The following is a 19,081-nucleotide window of genomic DNA, read 5'->3' as shown; positions in this document are numbered from 1 at the left end:
CCAGCCTGGAAGAATCCCACCTTGGCTGAAAGCAGACGTGCCGACAGCCCTGAAACCTCAGGCCAGTGGCAGAGCTGGGCATGCTTCTCTCTCCACTGGGGCCAGAATAGCCCTCAAGTTTGAGGGGAGCTGCCTCCTCCATTTCCATTTTCTTTTCTTCAGGATGGACAGTGCAGAACCTCCCAGCAGGCCAAGGTCTTTGACTGGGGCCCAAGATGCAGAACGAGGCACAGCCTTCATCTGAAATGATGTGCCTTCCTCACCCGAAAGTCAGCAGACTGGGGACAGAAGGTCCCTTCTTTTTTTGTGTGTGTGTGTGGGTTTTTTTGTTTGTTTGTTTTTGTTTTTCGTTGTTTTTTGGTCTTTTTTTTTTTTTTTTCCTTCTAGGGCTGCACCCACGGCATATGGAGGTTCCCAGGTTAGGGGTCTCATCGGAGCTGAAGCCGCTGGCCTATGTCACAGCCACACCAACACCTGATCCGAGCCGAGTCTGCAACCTGCACCACAGCTCACAGCAATGCTGGATCCTTAACCTGCTGAGCAAGGTCAGGGATCGAACTTGCAACATCATGGTTCCTAGTCGGATTCGTTAATCACTGAGCCACGACGGGAACTCCTTTTTTTTTTTTTTAGAAGGTCCCTTCTACATCCTCCTACAGGCTTCTGGTTCCTGGGACCGGGGCCTCTCTAGGGAGCAACCCATGAGAAGTCAGGCTCTGCGAGCAGGAAAGTCTGCCTTGTTCCTGCTTGCTTCCTGAGCCACTCTGAGAAACCTCCAACAGGAGATGCACCAGACCCTGCAGGCCTGCTCTGCTCTTCCTGGCCGAGGGGTGCAGTTGGCTGGAAGAACTGGAGGGATTTGCCTCCACAACCCAAAGCCTGCGTCCCCAGCTCCTAGGAGAGTGGGGCCTAGATAGAGAGGCTCTAGGCACAAAAGCTCAAGGGGACAGCATCCATTCAGGGTGGAGGAGAAACCCAGGAAAGAGTAGTGGGATTTACCAAAAACTCTTTATTGCTCTGTGACTTCCTCTGGAAGCTGTTAACAAGAGAGCCAAGGGCCAGGTGTGTATGTGGATCAGCTAGTCACGTGCCCACCTCCCCGATCCATACAAACTCGGTGCTTGGGGGTCCCCGCACAGCACAAAGACAGGCTTTCTGGCAGAGTGGCTAAATCCCGACGAGGAGGAATGAGGCTACCGTGGATCGTCTCCACCTCCCCACATCCTAAGTCCTAGATAATGAAGGAAAACAGCACAGGCACCAATTCACAATAAAACCTTCCTGGTCCCTCACATCTGAATGAGGAGCCGGGGAGCACCTGAGGCTCCGCAGAAGCCAGGAACCCGGAGCCAGAAGGCAGCGGCTCCTCCCTCACTGTTCCAGTGGAGAGCCCAGCCCCGGCGGTGCACTCCGCCCAGAGCGCAGGAAGACCGAGGCAGGGAGCCAAGCCTGAGGAAGCCCAGGGTTTCCAATCTGAGGTGTAGTTGTTCCTGCTGGACACGGTGGTAGAGCCCCGGCAGCTGCGGCCCTCACAGACTCTTCTGGAAGACCCGGTGCAGGCTCTGGGCCAGGACGTCTGTCTCCTCATAGCCCTCACAGCTCTGCTGCCAGCTCTCTGGCACCTGTTCCATTCCATAGTAGGCACCGGCAATGGCCCCAGCCATGGTGGCAATGGTGTCTGTGTCCCCACCAAGTGAGATGGAATAGATGAGAGTCCTTTGGAGGTTATTGAAGGCAGAGGGGATCTCGGGGTCAGGCTCCATGCAGCGCAGGAAGCAGTAGATGGCGGTGGGCACAGATTCAAAGGCAGCAATGCCATTCCCTGTGGGAAAGCCAGATGATGGGCACTTGACCGCCCCTCTTCCTGTGCCCCACCTGTCCCCAGGCTTCCTGCCACTTGCCACAAGCCAACGCTCTCAGCTTCAGGTTGGGCTGTGACTAAGATCACATGCTCTGGAGTACCTGGGTTCAAATCGCAGCTCTCCTACCTACTGGCTGTGTGATTCCTGTATCATGGGTTTGACTCATCATATAGAGAGTGGATGAAGTTAGGATCTCTCGCAGGGGTGGGGAGAGGGTGGAATGAGACCATACAGGGAAGGTATTCTGCATAGTGCCCAGGGCACAGCAAAAGTGCAGTATAAATAAACCTCAGTTATCATCGTCAGCTGTAAAAAATAGCAGCCCGCTGCCATTTCTGGGATATTAATCTTTAAGGCTGAAGGCACTCTAGCCCTAGAGCGAGAAGGCACTGTGCTCACAGCCTGCTAAGGACCCTACGGAGCATGGTTCTGCTGTCACGGTGGCCCCGGCAAAAGTGTGATGGCAGGTGTAAATCCAGGCACCCCTTCCATCCCTGAGCCCAAGATGGACCCTGAAGGATGACGGGTGTCGGGCGCTACCCACCTAGCTCAGACACCACCTCCTCTCTGGTCACCGAGTCCTGCTCTAGAAGCTCTCCAATCTTCTTCAGTCGGCTGGAGTATGGACACTCCTCCATGCCCAACCTGTGGGTGTGGGGGCCAGATGAAGGCAAGGGGAAGGGCTGTGTGGGAGGGTAGGGTGGAGATGTGGTCTGGCTGACAGCCAGGCACAAGTGCTTGACAAGAAGCGGGAAAGGCGTTTTGTTCTTAGGGACCCAGAGAGCCTTCAACTACAGCCCAGGCAAAGCGTTTCTTTCCCCCACCCACTCCAGCTCCTTAGGGTCTGCAGTTAAAGAAGGAAAGCTTCAGCTTGAGGCAGTGCCACCCCACCGTGCATGCTCTCACACACACTTCCAGCCTGCCTCCATCCCACATACTCACTCCCTGGCATCCGACTTGGACTGGGCATCACTCTCCAGCTCCTCCATGTGGCCCAAGAGTTGTTCCAGGAAGTGCTCACTGGACGACTCACCCTGCAAAGCCAGATGCACAGCCAGGGCCTGCAGGATGGCACCATTGTATCCCAGGGAGGAGGCGTGTGTCAGCTGGGCTGAGAGCCGGGCAAACTAGGGTGAAGGTAATGGAGGAAAAGACCTGCTGTCACATCCTGCTGTACAGCACAGGGAGCTATATCCAGTCACTTGTGATGGAACATGATGGAGGATAATGCGAGAAAAAGAATATGTGTGTGTGTGTGTGTGTGTGTGTGTGTGTGTGTTTGTGTGTGTGTATACCGGGTCACTTTGCTGTACAGCAGAAATTGACAGAACACTGTAAATCAACTATAATAGAAAAAATGCAAAAAAAAAAAAAAAGTTGGAGTTCTGTCGTGGCTCAGTGGTTAATGAATCTGACTAGGAACCATGAGGTTGCAGGTTCGATCCCTGGCCTTGCTCAGTGGGTTAGGGATCCAGCATTGCCGTGAGCTGTGGTGTAGGTTGCAGACGTGGCTCGGATCCTGAGTTGCTGTGGCTGTGGTGTAGGTCAGCAGCTACAGCTCTGATTGGACCCCTAGCCCAGGAATCTCCATATGCCATGGGTGCGGCCCTAGGAAAGACAAAAAAAAAAAAAAAAAAAAAAAAAAGACCTGCTATAGCAGCACCCAAGCTGCCGAGGAGGGAGGGACAAGGGTGCCTGGAGGCCAGCCCGCAGAGACTACCTTCTGCACATCCTGGACGCTGTTATAGGCCAGGGAGATGCCGGCCACCCGCATGGCACCTCCGTTGCCGTAGGAGCCCTTGCCGTTAAACTGGGCCCGGGCAGGCTCAAAGACATCACGGCACTTGGGATTCAGGAGCTTCCGGAAGACAGTGATCACTCCAGCACCATAACCCCGGTCTGGGTCTTTCTTGTACTCCTGAGCAAACCTAGTGGGGAGAAGCGGGCAGGATTATGGTTTAGAAGATGCCTGTCAGGGTTGGGAAAGAAGAAATCTGGCTGTCTGGGAAAGAGGAATCCTTAGGGACCTAAGAAGCCTGTGTCAGCGGTGCTGTCATTTGTAACTTGGGAAGCTGCCGCAGCCCTAGAGAGATAGGGTCCTGCTGAGGGGGGTGAGGTCCTGCATGCATGGACATAACTGCTCTGGTCAAGGGGTGCAACAGCTCTGGCCCCTGGGTCTGCCTCACCCCAGGACCATTGCCCTCACCTGTGAGCCATGTCCACCTCGTCGAAAGCCTCTTTGGCCAGCAGGGACTGCACCAGCGCCTTGGCCATGGCTGTGTCGTCTGTGTAGCACAGTGCTTCTGCAGGGACAGGGTCGGGGGTGGAGATCGAGCTGCAGGGCTGGAGGATGGTAGCTCTGGCCTCCTGGCATTCCTATTTATCGCTTACTTCCAGGAGGCCTTAAGTCAGCCTTTCACTCCCATCCAGTTTTGGGGGCTCTAGGGCCTTGGATTTTCAGCAATTCTTTATCTGAGTCAGTCACCACGTCCTGCTGATTTCTGAAGGAGAACCCTCACTGCCTTTGGGCTGCCATCACTGCACCTTCAGTCTTAATAGACCTGCTTTGGGCCTCTCAAATCTCTGGCATATTCTCCACCCTCCAGCCCAGCGTATGGGTGTAGCCAGAAAATTCTTCCTAAGAGCAAAGTATCACTTTCCTCGTCTCACTCTCCTGCTCAAATGGCTGTCTGCTGCCTTCAGGATGAAGTCCAGATTCACTGCCTTGGCATTCAAAGCCCTTCCTCACCCATCTTATATCCCACTGCTCTGCTCCACATCCTCAGAACCACCATGGAGCCTGGGCTTACTCCTTCCCGGCTGGGGCTGCTTCCCCCCCACCCCTCCCCGTCTCTGTCCTCTCCGTCTACTGCTCTGGCACGTCTACCGTGCATCACTGGTTATGCGGTGGCTTCTCAAATAGGCTGTAGGCTGGCTAGGGGCAAGGACTTGGTTTTACCTGAAGTGACAGTTATAGGGAACAAAGAACACTCCCTTGTGAGCCCCTCCTTATTCTTACAGCTGCCATCCCCCCGCCCCCCCGCGCCCCGCCCTGCTCCATACATCCCAAGCCCCAACACTGCCTTCTCTTCCCATTTCACTCGCAGGAGGCCCCCCAACCGCTCCTTCAACCAAGAAGAAGGCTAACAGGGCACCTATCCATAGCCACGCTCTCCAGCCTCCCCTTAGAGGGACAGCATCTCTCCTTTAGTCCACAATCAGCCAGCTTTTCCCCAGGGAACCATCTCTCTTCCATTCCCAGTTCAGATGATAGGAGATGTAGCCAAGCCCGCCTCCAGCCCAGCCCAACTGCACGTCCCATCCCCTGGTTCATATGACCTAAAGCAGGCCAGTGAGACTCTGAGAACGTGGCTGGGGCCACCACAAAGAGAAACTTCTTCTGCTGGAGCTGCAGAGCTGGGTGCTGCTGGGGGCCCCCCTAAGGGAAGGGTCTGCCAGAGGAAAGCTCACCCAAAAGAATGCAGATCTGAACAAGGAGAGGAACTGGGTCTTGAGATGGCTTGGCTCAGCTCCACTTAAAGCCAGGCCTACCACTGGATTTCCCAGCGATGTCACCCAATGCATTCTCTTTTTGCTCAGGCTATTTTGAATTGGGTTTTCTGCCACTTGCGCCTAAAAGTTCCTAAAACCTCAACCTCAAATGTTTTTCCCTCATCTTAACATCAAACCAAAATGAAAATATAAAACTGTCCCAACATCCTGTCTGACTCTCAACCACAGTTCATCTCTCTCCTTCTCTTCATACCAAACCATACTTTTATCTTCTCCTTTTCCAATTCTTCCTAAACACAACTGAAATCTAACTTTTTTTTTTTTTTTTTTTTTTTTTTTTTGCCTTGTAGGGCTGCACCTGCGGCATATGTAGGTTCCCAGGCTAGGGGTTGAATCAGAGGTACAGCTGCTGGCCAACGCCAGAGCCACAGCAATGCGGGATCCAAACCATGTCTGCAACCTACACCACAGCTCATGCCATGCTGGATCCCCCTGAGCAAGGCCAGGGATGCAACCTGCAACCTCATGGTTCCTAGCCAGATTTGTTTCCACTGTGCCATATGGGAACTCCTGAAATCTAACTTCTAAGGTTCAACTTTCTACTGAAAATGCTTTTCTAAATCTAGATTTCCCGAGACTTAACCCCTTTTTACCATCACACCAGTGACCAGTGTCTTCGTCCAGAAATTTTTGAGTTTTGTTGTTACGCATCTCCCCACTTCTCCTATCAAACAATTTCCTTCTCTAGCTCCTTTTCCTCCTTCAGGGTTCTGGGTGTGGCCCTTTTCCCTTACTATTCTATATGCTCTCCCAGAAGACTCATTCTCTGCTTGACCTCAGCTGTGATACTGAGCTGAGATCTGGGTGATGAGCAGACTGCCCAGGGGAGAGAGCTTTACAGGCAAACGGACAGCGGTACATGCAAAGGCCTCGGCAAGAGGAAGCACGATGTGACAGCAATGCAGAGCGGTACAAGATGAAACTGGGGCCGCAGGGGAGGACCGGCCACAGATGGCACGTTAAAGAGTTTGATTCTGTCTTAATGGTAATGGAAAATCACTGCAGAGCTTCACGCGCGCGGGAGGCAGCCATCAGATCTGTTTTCAGATGCGCACTCCCAGCTGCGTGGAGATGGACCGGTGGTGCACTGATCCAGGAGAACTGGGTAAATCGGGTCGAATCGGCAGGGGTGTACTACTGGACAAGGCAATCTAGGCGTGGCCTGTACCGCGGGAGGATGGGGTTGCCAGGCCCGTAACCGGCAAACGTCTGGGGCGAGACTCGTGAAGATGGGGCTCGGATTTAAACAAGCTGAGTCCGAGGTGCCCGCAAGTCCTGCAGATCCGGCCACTCACTCCCGCTGCGGTTCCCTCCCTCCCAGCGTCCCTCGCGACCCTTGGCCTCCACGTGCCCCAGTGCGTCCGGGCCCGCCCACCTGTCCGCGGGCTCCCCGCCGATCCGGGGTCCGGCTCCAGGTCCTGGACCTGACGCAGGACTGACGTCAGGTCGACCGTGTCGCGCGCCTCGTAGACGGCGCCCACGCAGTCCCCGAGCAGCGCGCCAGCCAGGCAGCCTCGGAAGCGGGAGAGGGAGCGGGCCGCCCCTGCCCCTCCGGAGGCCGCTGCCGCCGCCGTCATCGCTGCCACTGCCATCCGCGCCGATCCGCAGCCACTTCCGGTGCGGCCGACGCGTGCCCAGCGGCGCCGCTTCCCTGGCCCCACAGCGACACCCCGAGGCGCGGAGTCATAATTCCCGCGCGCGAGTGACCTGGGGTGGTCCCGCAGCCCTGGTTCGATTGGGCTCGGCCTCTGGTTTTAGTCCCCATCCCCCACCCCTGGAAAGGGCATCACAGTCGGACGGGACGTCCACTAAAGGGTCCCCAGGGGTGGGCACTGAGCCAGACTGTAGGGTCACTGGCTCCGAGGCCTTTATGTGCCCGGGTACCCCAGCCCTCCCAGGGCAGCCGCCGCTCATGGCCCCCACTCAGGGCTGGGTGCCCCTCATCCCCAAGCCCTCCCCCCATCACCCTGGCCCCCTCAGGGCCTCTCCTAGGCATCCAGAGGGCAGGCTAGGGTCCAACTGGGGCAGAGCTTGTTGGAGGTCGCACAGCTAGAGCCCAGGGGTGCTGGCCTGGTCGAGACAGGCCCCCTGAGGGGAGAAAGGGGAAGGAGTGGGATTTGGAACTTGGAGCTTGAGGGATGATGTTCCCCGCCTGTGCTCCTCCAACTACAGGGGTAGCAGAGAACCCTCTGGACTGAGAACCCCCCACCTTTATTGACTCATTATCCCCACCTCCACTTCATTTCCCACCAGCCTTCCCCTCTGTTCTCAGCCCCTCGCTAGGTCAGCTCCAGCTGGCAGGTCTTGAGTGGACTCAGGGTGCGGTTTGTGGTGCGTGTGAAGGTGTCCACCTCAGGCACAAACTTCTCAGCAGGCACGGTCAGCTTCCGACGAGTATCCATGCACTTGGTGTCCAACAGCATGGAGTTGGCCTTGCAGGCGATATCAGCCTGCAGCCGAGCCAGGTGCTTGTACAGGGCATCCAGAGCGTCCCTGGGGAGGGAGGATTAACAACCCACCACCACTACATGAGGCTGGGCAGGCAGGGCTGAGCTTACCCACCTTGAGTCAGGAAGCCAGCAGGGAAGCCAGCAGGCAGCACGCCGCTGGGGTGGTGGGAGTTGTCTCCCCGCCCCTCCTGCTCACTCCCCAAACCTACTGTGCTTGAGCCAGCTTCTGCTTCAGGGCGGCAATGGTTGCCTCTAACTGGTGAACCTCATCAGTGAGGCCGAACTGTGCCTGGAGGTAGAGGAGCAGGTGGGAGGGAATCCCAGGTCAGCCAGGCTGTCCTTCTGCCCATGGGCCAGGGGGTGGCCTATGCCAGAACCCCTGCTCCACCAGGGAGCCCGTGCCCCGCTGGGGTGCCCTCATACCTGGTCACGGCAGAGTTCCACATTAGGCCGGTAGGTCCTGGTCTCTAGCCGGGTATGGCATAGCTTCAGGTTCTGCAACTTTCTGCGCAGATCCTCCTCCAGGTGCCGGATGTCCTCCTGCAGCTCAGCAATCTCCTCCAAGGTCTGCAGGGACAGAGGGACTGGTCTCCACCTGGTGCACCCAGTCCAGGGCTTCCTGGCAAGGCCCCAGGCTCCTCATCCCACAGCAGGAAGTCCAGGCCCCAGGAGATACGCGGAGAAGCTCACATTCTTCTCTTGCCACTTGAGCTCACTGTACACCTTCTCCATCTCCCGCAGCCGCTTCCTGAAGGCAAATTCCGTTGCAACCCTTTGGGCTTCGAGTTCATTGTTGGTCTGAAGGACAGGAAGTAGGCAGGACAAGGGGAAGGTATAAGCTTTGGCCTCTGGCCATCTGAGGATGTGGCTCAGGTGAGGGGTGGGATGCCACATGGCTGACAGGGAACAAAAGACAAAGGCTTGAGTGCATGCTGTGGCCGTCCCTTGGCCACTGAGGATCGGGGGAGCAGGAGGGGGTCAGGCACCTCGGCAATAGTTAGGGCGATGGCCTCCCTCAGCTCCACGGCTCCTTTCATCTCAGCCTCTGCCCGGTTCTTGTTGAACTGACTGAAGTCATCCCACTGCTGGAGAGTGGTGGAGCTGCAGGTGGAAGGAAACACTGGGGTTGCGGGAGTCTGGCCTTTGCAGGGAGGAAGAGAGACTGAGCGAAAGGCTCTTCTTACCCACTGGGGACACGTGTAGGATTAATCTTCAGAGAGATGTTCGGGGACTTGAGGTTGAGAGAGAGGCAGCCTCTGTCGATGTCTAATGTCTCCATTTTGCCCCGATGGTCAGCGTTGAGCTGCTGTCGAGCTTCCTGCAGGAGGCTGAGGACAGAACAGACCCCATCAGGATCCATCCCCCAAGGCCCTGGAATGCAGCTCCCATGGTACTGAAGGGACGAGGGATGCGAAGGCTGGGGTGACAATGGAGCTGCCCGAGCTCCCCACAGACAAAATGGCAGCAGGTGCTTGTACACGCACAGAGCTACACTCACAAGGCACGCACGCCCAGAAAGTCAGGGGTGGCAGCAAAGGGGCTTCATCTCTCGTGCTTCCAATCAATTGATAATGGCTGCCTAGAGGAGGGTCACGAGAAGTATTCTGAGACCATGTCTGGGCGGTGCAAAAAGTGCTCCAATCAGTGAGTGGTGTCCGCCATGGGCACAGCAGGGGCAGAAGGCAGCCTGAGAGCCAGTGGCTCATGATCCCCAGTACCCATGTTCTGTATTTCAAGCACAGCCTTCGAATGCATTTCGTCTCAAAGATACCCAAATGTGCCAAGAAAGAATGTACTGATGATGTCCTGGTGCACTCTCACCATTTGAAGTTGACTTGTCAGTGCTCACTGGTAGGAAGTATATCTGGCAAACTTTATTTTTAAAAATGTAATGCAGAAACATCAAAATATATTAACCTGTTCTATTATGTTATTTACGTTGCTTATTTATTTTTCTGGCTGCCCACAGCACATGGAGCTCCCAGGCCAGGGATCAGATCTGAGCCGCAGTTGCAACCTATGCTGCAGCTGCAGCCACGCTGGATCCCCCTAACCCACTGTGCCAGGCAGGGGATCAATCCCGCATCCTGGCATTGCAGAGATGGACGGATTCTGTTGCACCACAGTGGGAACTCCCAGTTTATGATATTTATTTAAATATGAAAAATAAAATAAAATTGGAATTCCTGTAGTGGCTCAGCAGGTTAAGAACCCGACCAGTATCCCTGGCCTCGATCAGTGGGTTGAAGGAGCCAGTGTTGCCGCAAGCTGCAGTGGAGGTTGTGGATGAGGCTTGGATCTGTGGCTGTGGCATAGACTAGCGGCTGAGACTCCAGCTCCGGCTCTGATTCAAGCCCTAGCCTGGGAACCTCCATATGCTGAGGGTGTGGCCCTAAAAAGGCAAAAATAAAATAAAGCACAGCCTTGAAGGGCAGGTGAACACATCTTTCTGTTACCAGAGCTTCTCAAAGGCCTGGCTGATCTTTTGCTGCAAGGCCTTCTTGGTGGCTTCAATGACCTCCACCTCTTTATGCAGCTCTTCCTCCACGGGGTCCTTCACCACATCAATGTCGCGCCGACAGTCCCGCAGGGTCAGGCACTCAATCGCCACATCCAGAGGCAGATTCTTGGCCTGCAGGTTTTGCTCTGCTGACTCTTTCATCTAGAAAAGAGAGGGCACAGGAGGCTGGTGGGGCCGTCCGCTGGGAAGAAGCTCTCAGCCCCACTTTAGCCCAGGGGCCAGGGAGTGACTCAGATGGACATGCCCCCAAACACCCTGACCCAGAAGAGGGGAGGTCCTTGCAGCAGGGACTCCTGGCACCCTGCCCTGGTCCCCTGCCTGTGTCAGGGCCTCGATCTCAGCATCTAAGTCTGTCAGACATTTGTCCAGCATCTCCTTCCATCGGTTGACGGTATCAATCCTCTCTGCCAGTCGAGTCCTATTGTCGTGTTCATCCCAAATGGTCTGGAAGGGACAGAGCCAGATAAAGAGGATGCCAGGGGTTGGGGCTATCCCTTTGCCACCCAACTGGGCTCTGGGCCCCAACCTGATTGTTGGTCTCGTTGCGGAGGACCCGTGCCTCCTGGCGAATCTGGTGTGAAGCATCTCGCTGCCGCTCAGCATTGGTGGACAACAGGTAGCTGTTGGTGTGCCAGTCCGGCAACCGGAAGCGCTGACTGGGCTTGACGCTCAGTGTGGCCATGGCGCAGGAGCTGAAGGATCAGAGCCCCCAGGCTGTGCCAAGACACCCACCTTTGCTGGAGAGGGCAAACCAAGCCTCAGGAGATCACTTCGGAGGAGACCTCTCCTGGATCAAAATCCTCCAAAGGATGAGCTTTTGTCCATTTTGCTCCATGCCCCTTCCTGCCAGAAGCCTGCTTGGAAACAGCTCTGCCTACACTCAACTTTGTGTGAGTCTTTAACTAAGTACCCCACGCCCCACCCCCTTCCATCCACAGACACAAACTGCTGGACCCTGCAGGTCCTGGAGCAGGTGAAAGGGGATAATGGATTCCCTCGAGGCATATAAGTGTGTGTGGGTGTCACACCAAGTGCTTGATGGCGCTGGCAGATGGGGGGCGGGTAGCATGAAAAATGGCCCTTAATCTAGTTTCCACCCCTACTTCCAGCAACCAAGCCTTGTGGAACTTTTCTTTCTCCTCCCCAGCTTTGGGCTAGGACCCTGAGGGATCTAAGAGAAAGGGCCCTGTTCTCCATCCAGACAGGAGGGGCTGGTTTCACAGTTGGCACTAGGGAAATGGGAGGGGGGGTCCCCGCCCAACCCGGTCGTCACATTCCCTCCCTCCGCCCTCTGGAGGAGGAGTAGCAGCGGGTTGTGAGAGGCCCCCAGTGGGAGGAGCGGGGCGTCGATCTAGTTTCCAGGCCAATCCCTCCACCAGTCTCGGGACAACCGTCTTTAGTTTAAATTAATACCGCGGCGTTGACAAGGGAGCGGGAGGGAGTTGGGCCCTGGGTGTGAGTACCCCCATCCGGGCCCCCTAGTCCTCTCACCTCCGTCCCAGCTCGCACAGCCGCCTCCCCTGGCCCGCTCCTCTGTTAAGCGCCCGGGTTGCTAGGCACCCGTCCCTCCGCGCGGGTCCTCACCGCCCGCCTGTTTTGCTTGGCAACCTGCGGCCGCGAGGCGGCTACGTCGTTGGGGCCCAAAGACCTGCCGGGTAGGAAAAGGCTTGAGGTCGGGCTCCGTCGGCAGAGGAGGGCGGGAGGAGGAGGGCATCAGTATATCGCGTTCATTTAATTTACAAATTAAAGATTTTTGATTTGATAAAGGTTACGCATAGACATGAACCAAAAAAAAAAAAAAAAAAAAAGTAGGGTAGGCAGCCAAAGCGTTCTCCCGCTCAGGCTCACTCCTTAGCAGGTACCCTTCCAGAGATGTGTATATTTAACATTATTACACACATTCTTTGGATCCTGTCTTTCCCAACAATTTCGTCATCTGCTTGACGGCCTGGAAGGGATGGATGATCATTGTGTTTGCGGAGGGCATTCGCTGGGAGAGGTAACTTAGGTATTAGAAATAATTCTCAAAAATCCAACTGTGGTAGGCATGCTCCCCATTTTCCCTGGTAACTAAAGAGACTGGCTGAATGGGAACCCAGTTGTGGCTGGTCATCAGGTCTGCGATCTGTCCGTAACGACTCCACACTGCCTCTCATGGTGGCGCTGGGCGAGAGGAAGGCAGGGACGTTGTCTCCAACATGCCCGCCTGCACCTCTCTCTAAATTTTTTTGGGGTCTTTTTATGGCCGCACCCGTGGCATACAGAGGTTCCCAGGCTAGGGGTTGAATCGGAGCTGTAGCTGCCGGCCTACACCACAGCCACAGCAGCGCGGGATCTGAGCCGCTTCTGCGATACACCACAGCTCATGGCAACAGGGGATCCTTAACCCACTGAGCTAGGCCAGGGATGGAAAGCTTCGTCCTCATGGATGTTAGATTTGTTTCCGCTGCCGACTGCTCCTCTTTTAAGGGCCTTGCGGAAAGTTCCTAGGGGGTGGGTGCTAGTCCCACGATCGTCTTTCAGGCGAGGGAATTGAGGCACAAAGAAGTGAGGACCGTCCCCTGGGTCACATAACTAAGTGGTAGCGCCTGGATCCAAATTCAGGCAGTCTGCTCTAGGCTAATTTCAAGTTTGACGGATGGAGGGCAAGAGAGGAGTTCAAGAAGTTAAAAAACCTCAGTGATTGGTGGGATGGGGTTATTTTTCTCAGAGGGAAGGGAGGCAGAGAACCCAGGGCTTGGTAGGCAAGGGGAGGATGAGGATGGCTTTGGAGAAGTTTGAGGTGCTTGTGGTAGATCCAGGAACTGCTGTCCAGCAGGCAGTTGGAAATGTTGAGTCTGGAACTCTGCAAAAAGCCTGAGGCTCGAACATTTCCAAGACTTCCCTGATCACAGAATTTTCTTTTTTGACAGAATATTTTCTGAACTCTAATGCATGGCTCATAAACCAGACATGCATGGGAATTTGTGATAAAGCTCTTTTAGTAGTAATCCTACTAAAGAAGACCAAAAAAAAAAAAAAAAAAGCTGGACTAAATTAATTTCCAGAAGAAATGAACAAATTTTGGTATAGATATTTGGAAGCCTTTTATAACAGAAAGAAGTGAACAAATATGGCAGAATGGTCGTGGCTTTGGCGTGTATCTCTGATGGTGGTGGTAGCCTTAGTGGTCATAACTCCAAAGACTCCTGCACATCGAGGTCAAGAGAAGAAAATATTAGCAGAAAAAGTCAGACAGCTGACGTACTGGACCAAGAAAAACAGAGTGATAAGAATGAATGACATCATGTTCAATCATTTTGTATTAGAAACACCAAGAAACTACTCTGTTATCGTGATGCTTACTGCTCTCCAGAAGTTTAGAGCATGTCTAACATGTGAGCATGCTGCTGAAGAATTTCAGATCTTGGCAGATTCCTGGCAAGGGTCCAGGGCATTCAGCAACAAGGTTTTTTTTGCTTTGGTGGATTTTGATGAAAGCCCTGATATCTTTCAAATGCTGCAGTTGATGTCAGTTCCAAATGTCCTCCACTTTTCTGCTAAAAGGAAATTTACACCAGATGACATTTATCATTTGGCAGAAAGGGGTATCACAGCGCAACAAATGTCCAAATGGGTAGCTGAGAGAACTAAGAGAAGGGTGGTCAACACCAGAACCAGACAGCCTACAGATTATTATTATCCCTTCAAGTTAGGGATCTCTTTGGCTCTCATTGGTGGACTTGTGTATGTATTAAAATGGAAGAGGAAATTTATTTTTAACACACATTTATGGGCAGTTTTAGCTTTGGGTTTTGTGATCCCAATGATCTCTGGTCACATGTGGACTCATATAACAGAAGCTCCCTTTGCTCAAAGCGATACTCACACAGGACGTACGTATTATATTCATGAAGTGAGTTACTTTCAGTTGGCAGCAGAAATGTACATCGTTTCCCTGTTTCATGTGTGCATGACCCTGGGAATGGTGCTCTTAGATACCGCTGCTACCTCTCGGATGATGGTTATGAAGAGGAAGATAATCTCCGTGTCTAGCATATGTCTGTTTGTAATATTCTTCAGTTGGCTGCTCTCCCTCTTCAGATTTAAAGAACCTAACTATCCATTCCGCATTCTCATGGATTAAAAAGGATCCTGGAGATGTAGACGAGGAAGCAAGACATTTTTTTTTTAATGTGAAAAAAAAAAGAAACAAGAATATGAAAAAAAAAAGAGAAGAATATGAACTCTTTAACTTTTTAAAAGTGATTCAGAGTTAGCCAAAGGAGACATGAGGTGCCTTGGCAAGAACAAGCCATTTTCTCTCAAAATCTGTAAAGTGTTATGGTATCTTCTCCATTCTTCTCAATCTTCTCCTCCCAGTAAATGCCATAGTTTATCTTAGTGAATTCTAATGGTTCAAATCCTCAGTGTGCACACCTTTTTTTACAATGTTTAAAAATATTTATTTTTTTCTTTTTTGGCCACTCCACAGCATATGGAGTTCCCATGCTAGGGATCAGATCCGAGTCACAGTTGTGACCTAGGCTGCAGGTGCAGCTGGATCCTGTGCCTGGCAGGGGATGGAACCTGCGTCTCAGTGCTCCAGAGATGCCACTGATCCCCTTGTGCCACAGTGGGAGCTCCTAAAAGTACTTTAGTTAATACTTAGTCAGCTGATCTTATTCTAATATGAAAAACCTCTTAATAAGGTATCCATCCCCACACCAGGCTACTGAAATTGTAACTGTATTGCTTTTCCTGGAGGTGTAGATCTATACAGTCTACTCTAGGTGTTGTCCCCTGAAGCTTAGTGTCTTTCTTCAGCGTGTACTTCCAATGTCCAGGGGCAGATATCGTACCGCTTGGTACTCCCTCTCCCAAGTCTTTCCTACTGAAACACGATACTGTGCTTCTATTTTTTAGCTACACTCATGGTACACAGAGTTCCCAGGCCAGGGATGGAACCCTCGAAACAGAAGTTACAACGCTGGATCCTTAACTGATAGGCCACCAGGGAACTCCGCCACTGTGCTTCTCGATAGTCGTAGGTATTACAAACTAATTAAATACTGGATTATTTCTCTATGATTGTTAACTACCTTTGATCTGGGAAGATCTCAGCTACATTATCTTTCCTTATTTTTCTTTCAAACAAAAATAGTTGTTCCTATTTGGTGTTGACATGAGATTGTTTTCCATTTAAATCTAAGAGAAAAATAAAGATAATTTAAAGGATGAATGATGATTTTGTTTACCCTTTTCTGTTTAGAAGTGTGTTAAAACATCAAGTTATTTCCAGTATGCTGAAACGTAAAACTGAACCTCTCAAAAGCTCTTCCATTTCAGCCTTTCTACCTTCTTCCGTGGAAAAACAAAGTACAAATGTGGAGTTTTTTTTCCATTTAGCTTTTTTTCTGACATATGTAGGTTACCAAACTTAAGTCATAAACAGCTTGTTAACGTGCTTGGCAAACGACAGCAAAGATTTAAGTTGCAGTTTACTGTCAAATCAAACTCTGGTCTTCTCTCTGGAAATGCCTATTTTAGAAATGTGAGAACTGTGTGAAAATGTTTTTCAAGTAACAGGAACTTAGTGTCACGTTAGAAGATTTCTGCTTTAAATTGAGACTGGCTTTGGCTAGGCAAAGGACCCTCCTTCAAAGTGGAAGATCTTAAGGTTTTATATGAATTGTTTGCCAAGGGGGTTGGGTAGAGTTGTCCTAGGGTAAATTACTTTTTTTTTTTTTTAAAACACAGAAGTGAGTGGGAATAGTTTACCTCACTCATTTTGTATTTTTTTTTTTTTTTTTGGTCTTTTTGCCATTTCTTGGGCGGCTCTTGCGGCATATAGAGGTTCCCAGGCTAGGGGTCTAATCGGAGCTGCAGCTGCCAGCCACAGCCACAGCCACAGCAATGCAGGATCCAAGCCGCGTCTGCAACCTACATCACAGCTCACGGCAATGGCCAGATCCTTAACCCACTGAGCAAGGCCAGGGATCAAACATGCAACCTCATGGTTCCTAGTTGGATTCGTTAACCACTGTGCCACGACGGAAACTCCTCATTTTGTGTTTTTTTAATCTTTTTTTTTTAAGGGCCACGCCCTCAGCATATGGGGGTTTCCAGGCTAGGGGTCAAATTGGAGCTGTGGCTGCTGGCCTACACCCCAGCCACAGCAATGCCATATCCTTAACCCACTGAGCGAGGCCAGGGATTGAACCTGCGTCCTCATGGATGCTAGTCAGATTTGCTTCCACTGAGCCACAATGGGAACTCCTCATTTTGTTTCTTTTTCAAATGGCTGCACTCACGCATATGGAAGTTTCCAGGCCACGGATTCAATCTGAGCTGTGGCAATGATGGATCCTTTAACGCACTGCGCTGGTCCAGGGGTTGAACCCGTGCCTCAGCAAAGATGAGCTGGATCATTAACCCACTGTGCCACAACGGGAAATCTTAGTGTTACACTTTTGTGAAGATTTTCAAATTAATATCTAAAGGGTCTTAATGTAGATAATAGTAATATTTTTAATTAAAGATTTAGAACACACCTTTTAATGCATTAAAAATACTATTCAAAGGGATACCACAAATGGCAAATGTTTATAATCTAAAATCATTATAAAAGTGCAAAAAAATTGGGAAAATTAGACTCATGAAACAACCTTAATTTTACATTTGTGTCAAATACAAATGAAAACCATCTGAATGATGGGGGTGACACAAATTCTGTCTGTTACAGCATCAAAATTATTCCTATGTTGGTTTTGGTTTCAGTTTTCCCAACACACAAATTCCATTTGGCAAGTATGTTGCAGTAAAGAAAGTAATATAGTACAGTTAACAGTTTCAAATACTTTTGAATTGGGCTATTTCTGAGGTCGGTTAGCAAAAAAAAGTCTTAACGTTTTGTTTCAGCTGAGAATCAGATATTATATAAGGCTTCATAATCCTAAGCCACTACTCTGTCTGCTTTGTTTGTAAATTTTGAACCCAAGCGTTCATTTTTTTTTTTTTTGCCGCACTTGTGGCATTTGACGTTCCCAGGCCAGGAATGAAAACTGAACCTGTGCCACAGCAGTGTCAATGCTGGATTCTTAATTGTTAGGGGTCCTAGTTATTCTTAAAGGAAAATATTTTAACAGAGAAAAAAAGTGCCGCTCTATAAAGGCACTGCAGAGGTCTCTATAAACCACGGAAATTATAGAAGTAACAAAAATGTCAGAAGACAGGAAAATTGCCCTTTTTTCTACAGATGAAATTAAAGATGCCAATCTCCTTTATGATAAAAACATTTTATCACATATTGTAAAAATGATCCCATCCTTTCCTGGCATTGATGGATTTACCTAATTCATTTCCTAAAAGCATCTGCAAGGTATGCAAGTCTCAGCAGCCAAAAAGTTTGTCAAATGATCAGGCGACTGAAACATGGGAACTAGGTCTTCAGAGTTCAGGATGTATGGCCTCCCTCTGAAAATAAAAAACCACCTTGGAATTTTACCTTAGACTGCACCTCATTTCGATATGCTTCAGTTTAGTGCTCTGAGCATCCTTTTCTCTGAAGAAAATTTCAAGCAGCTCATTTCTAATATAATTGACCTGTTCTGCCCAGTTCAGTGTGTCTTATTAATCAGTTAGAGAAATAGGCCAAGTACCATTGCCTAGATAACCATTGCGATTTCCTGGTATGTACTTATCTATGCTACAGCCTGATTTTTCAGAGCATGGCCTGAGTATCTGCTACACATATTTCCCCTATTTAACTATGAATTTGGGTGTAATTATTAGCATTTTTTGAACTTTCCCCTATCAGTGTGGTTACTGGGCAGCCTGACATTAGAGTGATTGCCTTCAATTTGTCAAACTTAAAACCGACACATATAATTTAAAAAACCCAGCCCATTAGTTAGTTAAGCTAATTAGTAATAATATCCTTCAAGAACACAAGTGTATTATTAGGGTTGCACAGAATCTGGGGACATGTAGCTGTTAGAAGACTGTGGTGCAGAATACATAACAGCAAGAAGAGATTAGATTGAATTCTCTGATATTCTGGAGAGCAATATATAGGGTAAATGGAAATTATGAGAAGTTTTTAATATTTAGGCTGGCCTGCTTCAAAGTAGTGAGGTTACCCCCAGGTAAGGAACTTGCCCTCATAGGGATTCCTGCTTGGTTAGAAGCCTCACCTCACACTGGAATTCCTTTGAGTCCATCCAGGGCAAAGAAAAAAATGTTCTCCAGCAAAGAGCCGTAGGGGCTGTGAGCTGGCTCCATTCGAAGGGGGCAACCACTCCTGAGCTCCCCCTTGTGGCAGCCATGAAGGGATAGCGAAGGAATGGTGAAATTGCTGAACCTCTTCACTTTTTAAGGGAGTTTTATGTGAGAGAGTGCGCGCGCGCACGCGCGCGTGTCTTTCCTAGGGCCACTTCCCGCGGCATATGGAGATTCCCAGGCTAGAGGTCCAATGAGAGCTGTAGCCATGGGCCCACACTGGAGCCACAGCAATGCCAGATCCTCAACGCATTGAGCAAGGCCAGGGATGGAACCTGCAACCCCATGGTCCCCAGTCGGATCCGTCAACCACTGCGCCACGACGGGAACTCCTTGATTTTTTTAAATGTTAGCAATTAATAAAAATTATTTGCAGACTGAACTGGCCTGCCAACTTGAGACTTAATACTTTAATT

The 19,081-nt window shown here is 50.9% G+C and overlaps 2 protein-coding genes and 1 pseudogene across 7 annotated transcripts; 1 reads left to right on the top strand and 2 right to left on the bottom strand.

The window, feature by feature from the left end:
- Nucleotides 1-989: 989 nt before the first annotated feature.
- Nucleotides 990-7,050, bottom strand: ADPRS (ADP-ribosylserine hydrolase). 2 transcript variants are annotated; one of them, XM_003127788.5, is made up of 6 exons: nt 6,811-7,050; nt 4,069-4,165; nt 3,583-3,790; nt 2,805-2,989; nt 2,407-2,507; nt 990-1,822 (listed from the first exon to the last, which is right to left on the bottom strand). In XM_003127788.5, the coding sequence occupies exons 1-6, from the start codon at nt 7,025-7,027 to the stop codon at nt 1,530-1,532; spliced, it is 1,101 nt and encodes a 366-aa protein (XP_003127836.1). In that variant the 5' UTR covers nt 7,028-7,050; the 3' UTR covers nt 990-1,529. The 2 variants fall into 2 exon arrangements, with proteins under 2 accessions (XP_003127836.1, XP_084819998.1); XM_084963872.1 differs by lacking the exon at nt 2,407-2,507.
- A 575-nt stretch (nt 7,051-7,625) lies between these two features.
- TEKT2 (tektin 2) lies at nt 7,626-12,025 on the bottom strand. 4 transcript variants are annotated; one of them, XM_005665212.3, is made up of 10 exons: nt 11,898-12,025; nt 10,933-11,143; nt 10,725-10,850; nt 10,342-10,547; nt 9,070-9,213; nt 8,872-8,986; nt 8,576-8,683; nt 8,309-8,452; nt 8,095-8,174; nt 7,626-7,928 (listed from the first exon to the last, which is right to left on the bottom strand). In XM_005665212.3, the coding sequence occupies exons 2-10, from the start codon at nt 11,086-11,088 to the stop codon at nt 7,715-7,717; spliced, it is 1,293 nt and encodes a 430-aa protein (XP_005665269.1). In that variant the 5' UTR covers nt 11,089-11,143; nt 11,898-12,025; the 3' UTR covers nt 7,626-7,714. The 4 variants fall into 4 exon arrangements, with proteins under 4 accessions (XP_005665269.1, XP_003127835.1, XP_084819995.1 ...); XM_003127787.4 differs by having other exon boundaries at nt 10,933-11,098; nt 11,898-12,004; XM_084963869.1 differs by having other exon boundaries at nt 10,933-11,120; nt 11,898-11,968.
- Nucleotides 12,026-13,395: 1,370 nt separating this feature from the next.
- Nucleotides 13,396-15,623, top strand: LOC146402673 (dolichyl-diphosphooligosaccharide--protein glycosyltransferase subunit MAGT1 pseudogene; annotated as a pseudogene). Its single transcript, XR_014807456.1, has one exon. The product of XR_014807456.1 is annotated as a dolichyl-diphosphooligosaccharide--protein glycosyltransferase subunit MAGT1 pseudogene (transcript).
- Nucleotides 15,624-19,081: the final 3,458 nt, after the last annotated feature.

Source organism: Sus scrofa, chromosome 6, assembly GCF_054392235.1.
Source record: "Sus scrofa isolate SSC_HxYL_T2T_F1_AM1 chromosome 6, Sscrofa_HxYL_maternal_Yorkshire_Landrace_v2.0, whole genome shotgun sequence".
Classification (NCBI taxonomy): Eukaryota; Metazoa; Chordata; class Mammalia; order Artiodactyla; family Suidae; genus Sus; species Sus scrofa.
The sequence above is the reverse complement of the archived record's forward strand: the minus strand, read 5'-3'. Positions and strand labels throughout refer to the sequence as shown.

Excerpts from the sequence above, each read along its gene's own strand:
- ADPRS (XM_003127788.5), bottom strand. The coding sequence starts at position 7,027 with ATGGCAGTGGCAGCGATGACGGCGGCGGCAGCGGCCTCCGGAGGGGCA. Across the intron at positions 2,990-3,582 it reads GCGTCCAGGATGTGCAGAAG|TTTGCCCGGCTCTCAGCCCA; the intron begins GTAGTCTCTGCG and ends CCTTCACCCTAG. Across the intron at positions 2,508-2,804 it reads TCCAAGTCGGATGCCAGGGA|GTTGGGCATGGAGGAGTGTC; the intron begins GTGAGTATGTGG and ends CCACACCCACAG.
- TEKT2 (XM_005665212.3), bottom strand. The coding sequence starts at position 11,088 with ATGGCCACACTGAGCGTCAAGCCCAGTCAGCGCTTCCGGTTGCCGGAC. Across the intron at positions 8,987-9,069 it reads CCTACACGTGTCCCCAGTGG|CTCCACCACTCTCCAGCAGT; the intron begins GTAAGAAGAGCC and ends TTCCACCTGCAG. Across the intron at positions 8,684-8,871 it reads TCGCCCTAACTATTGCCGAG|ACCAACAATGAACTCGAAGC; the intron begins GTGCCTGACCCC and ends CCTGTCCTTCAG.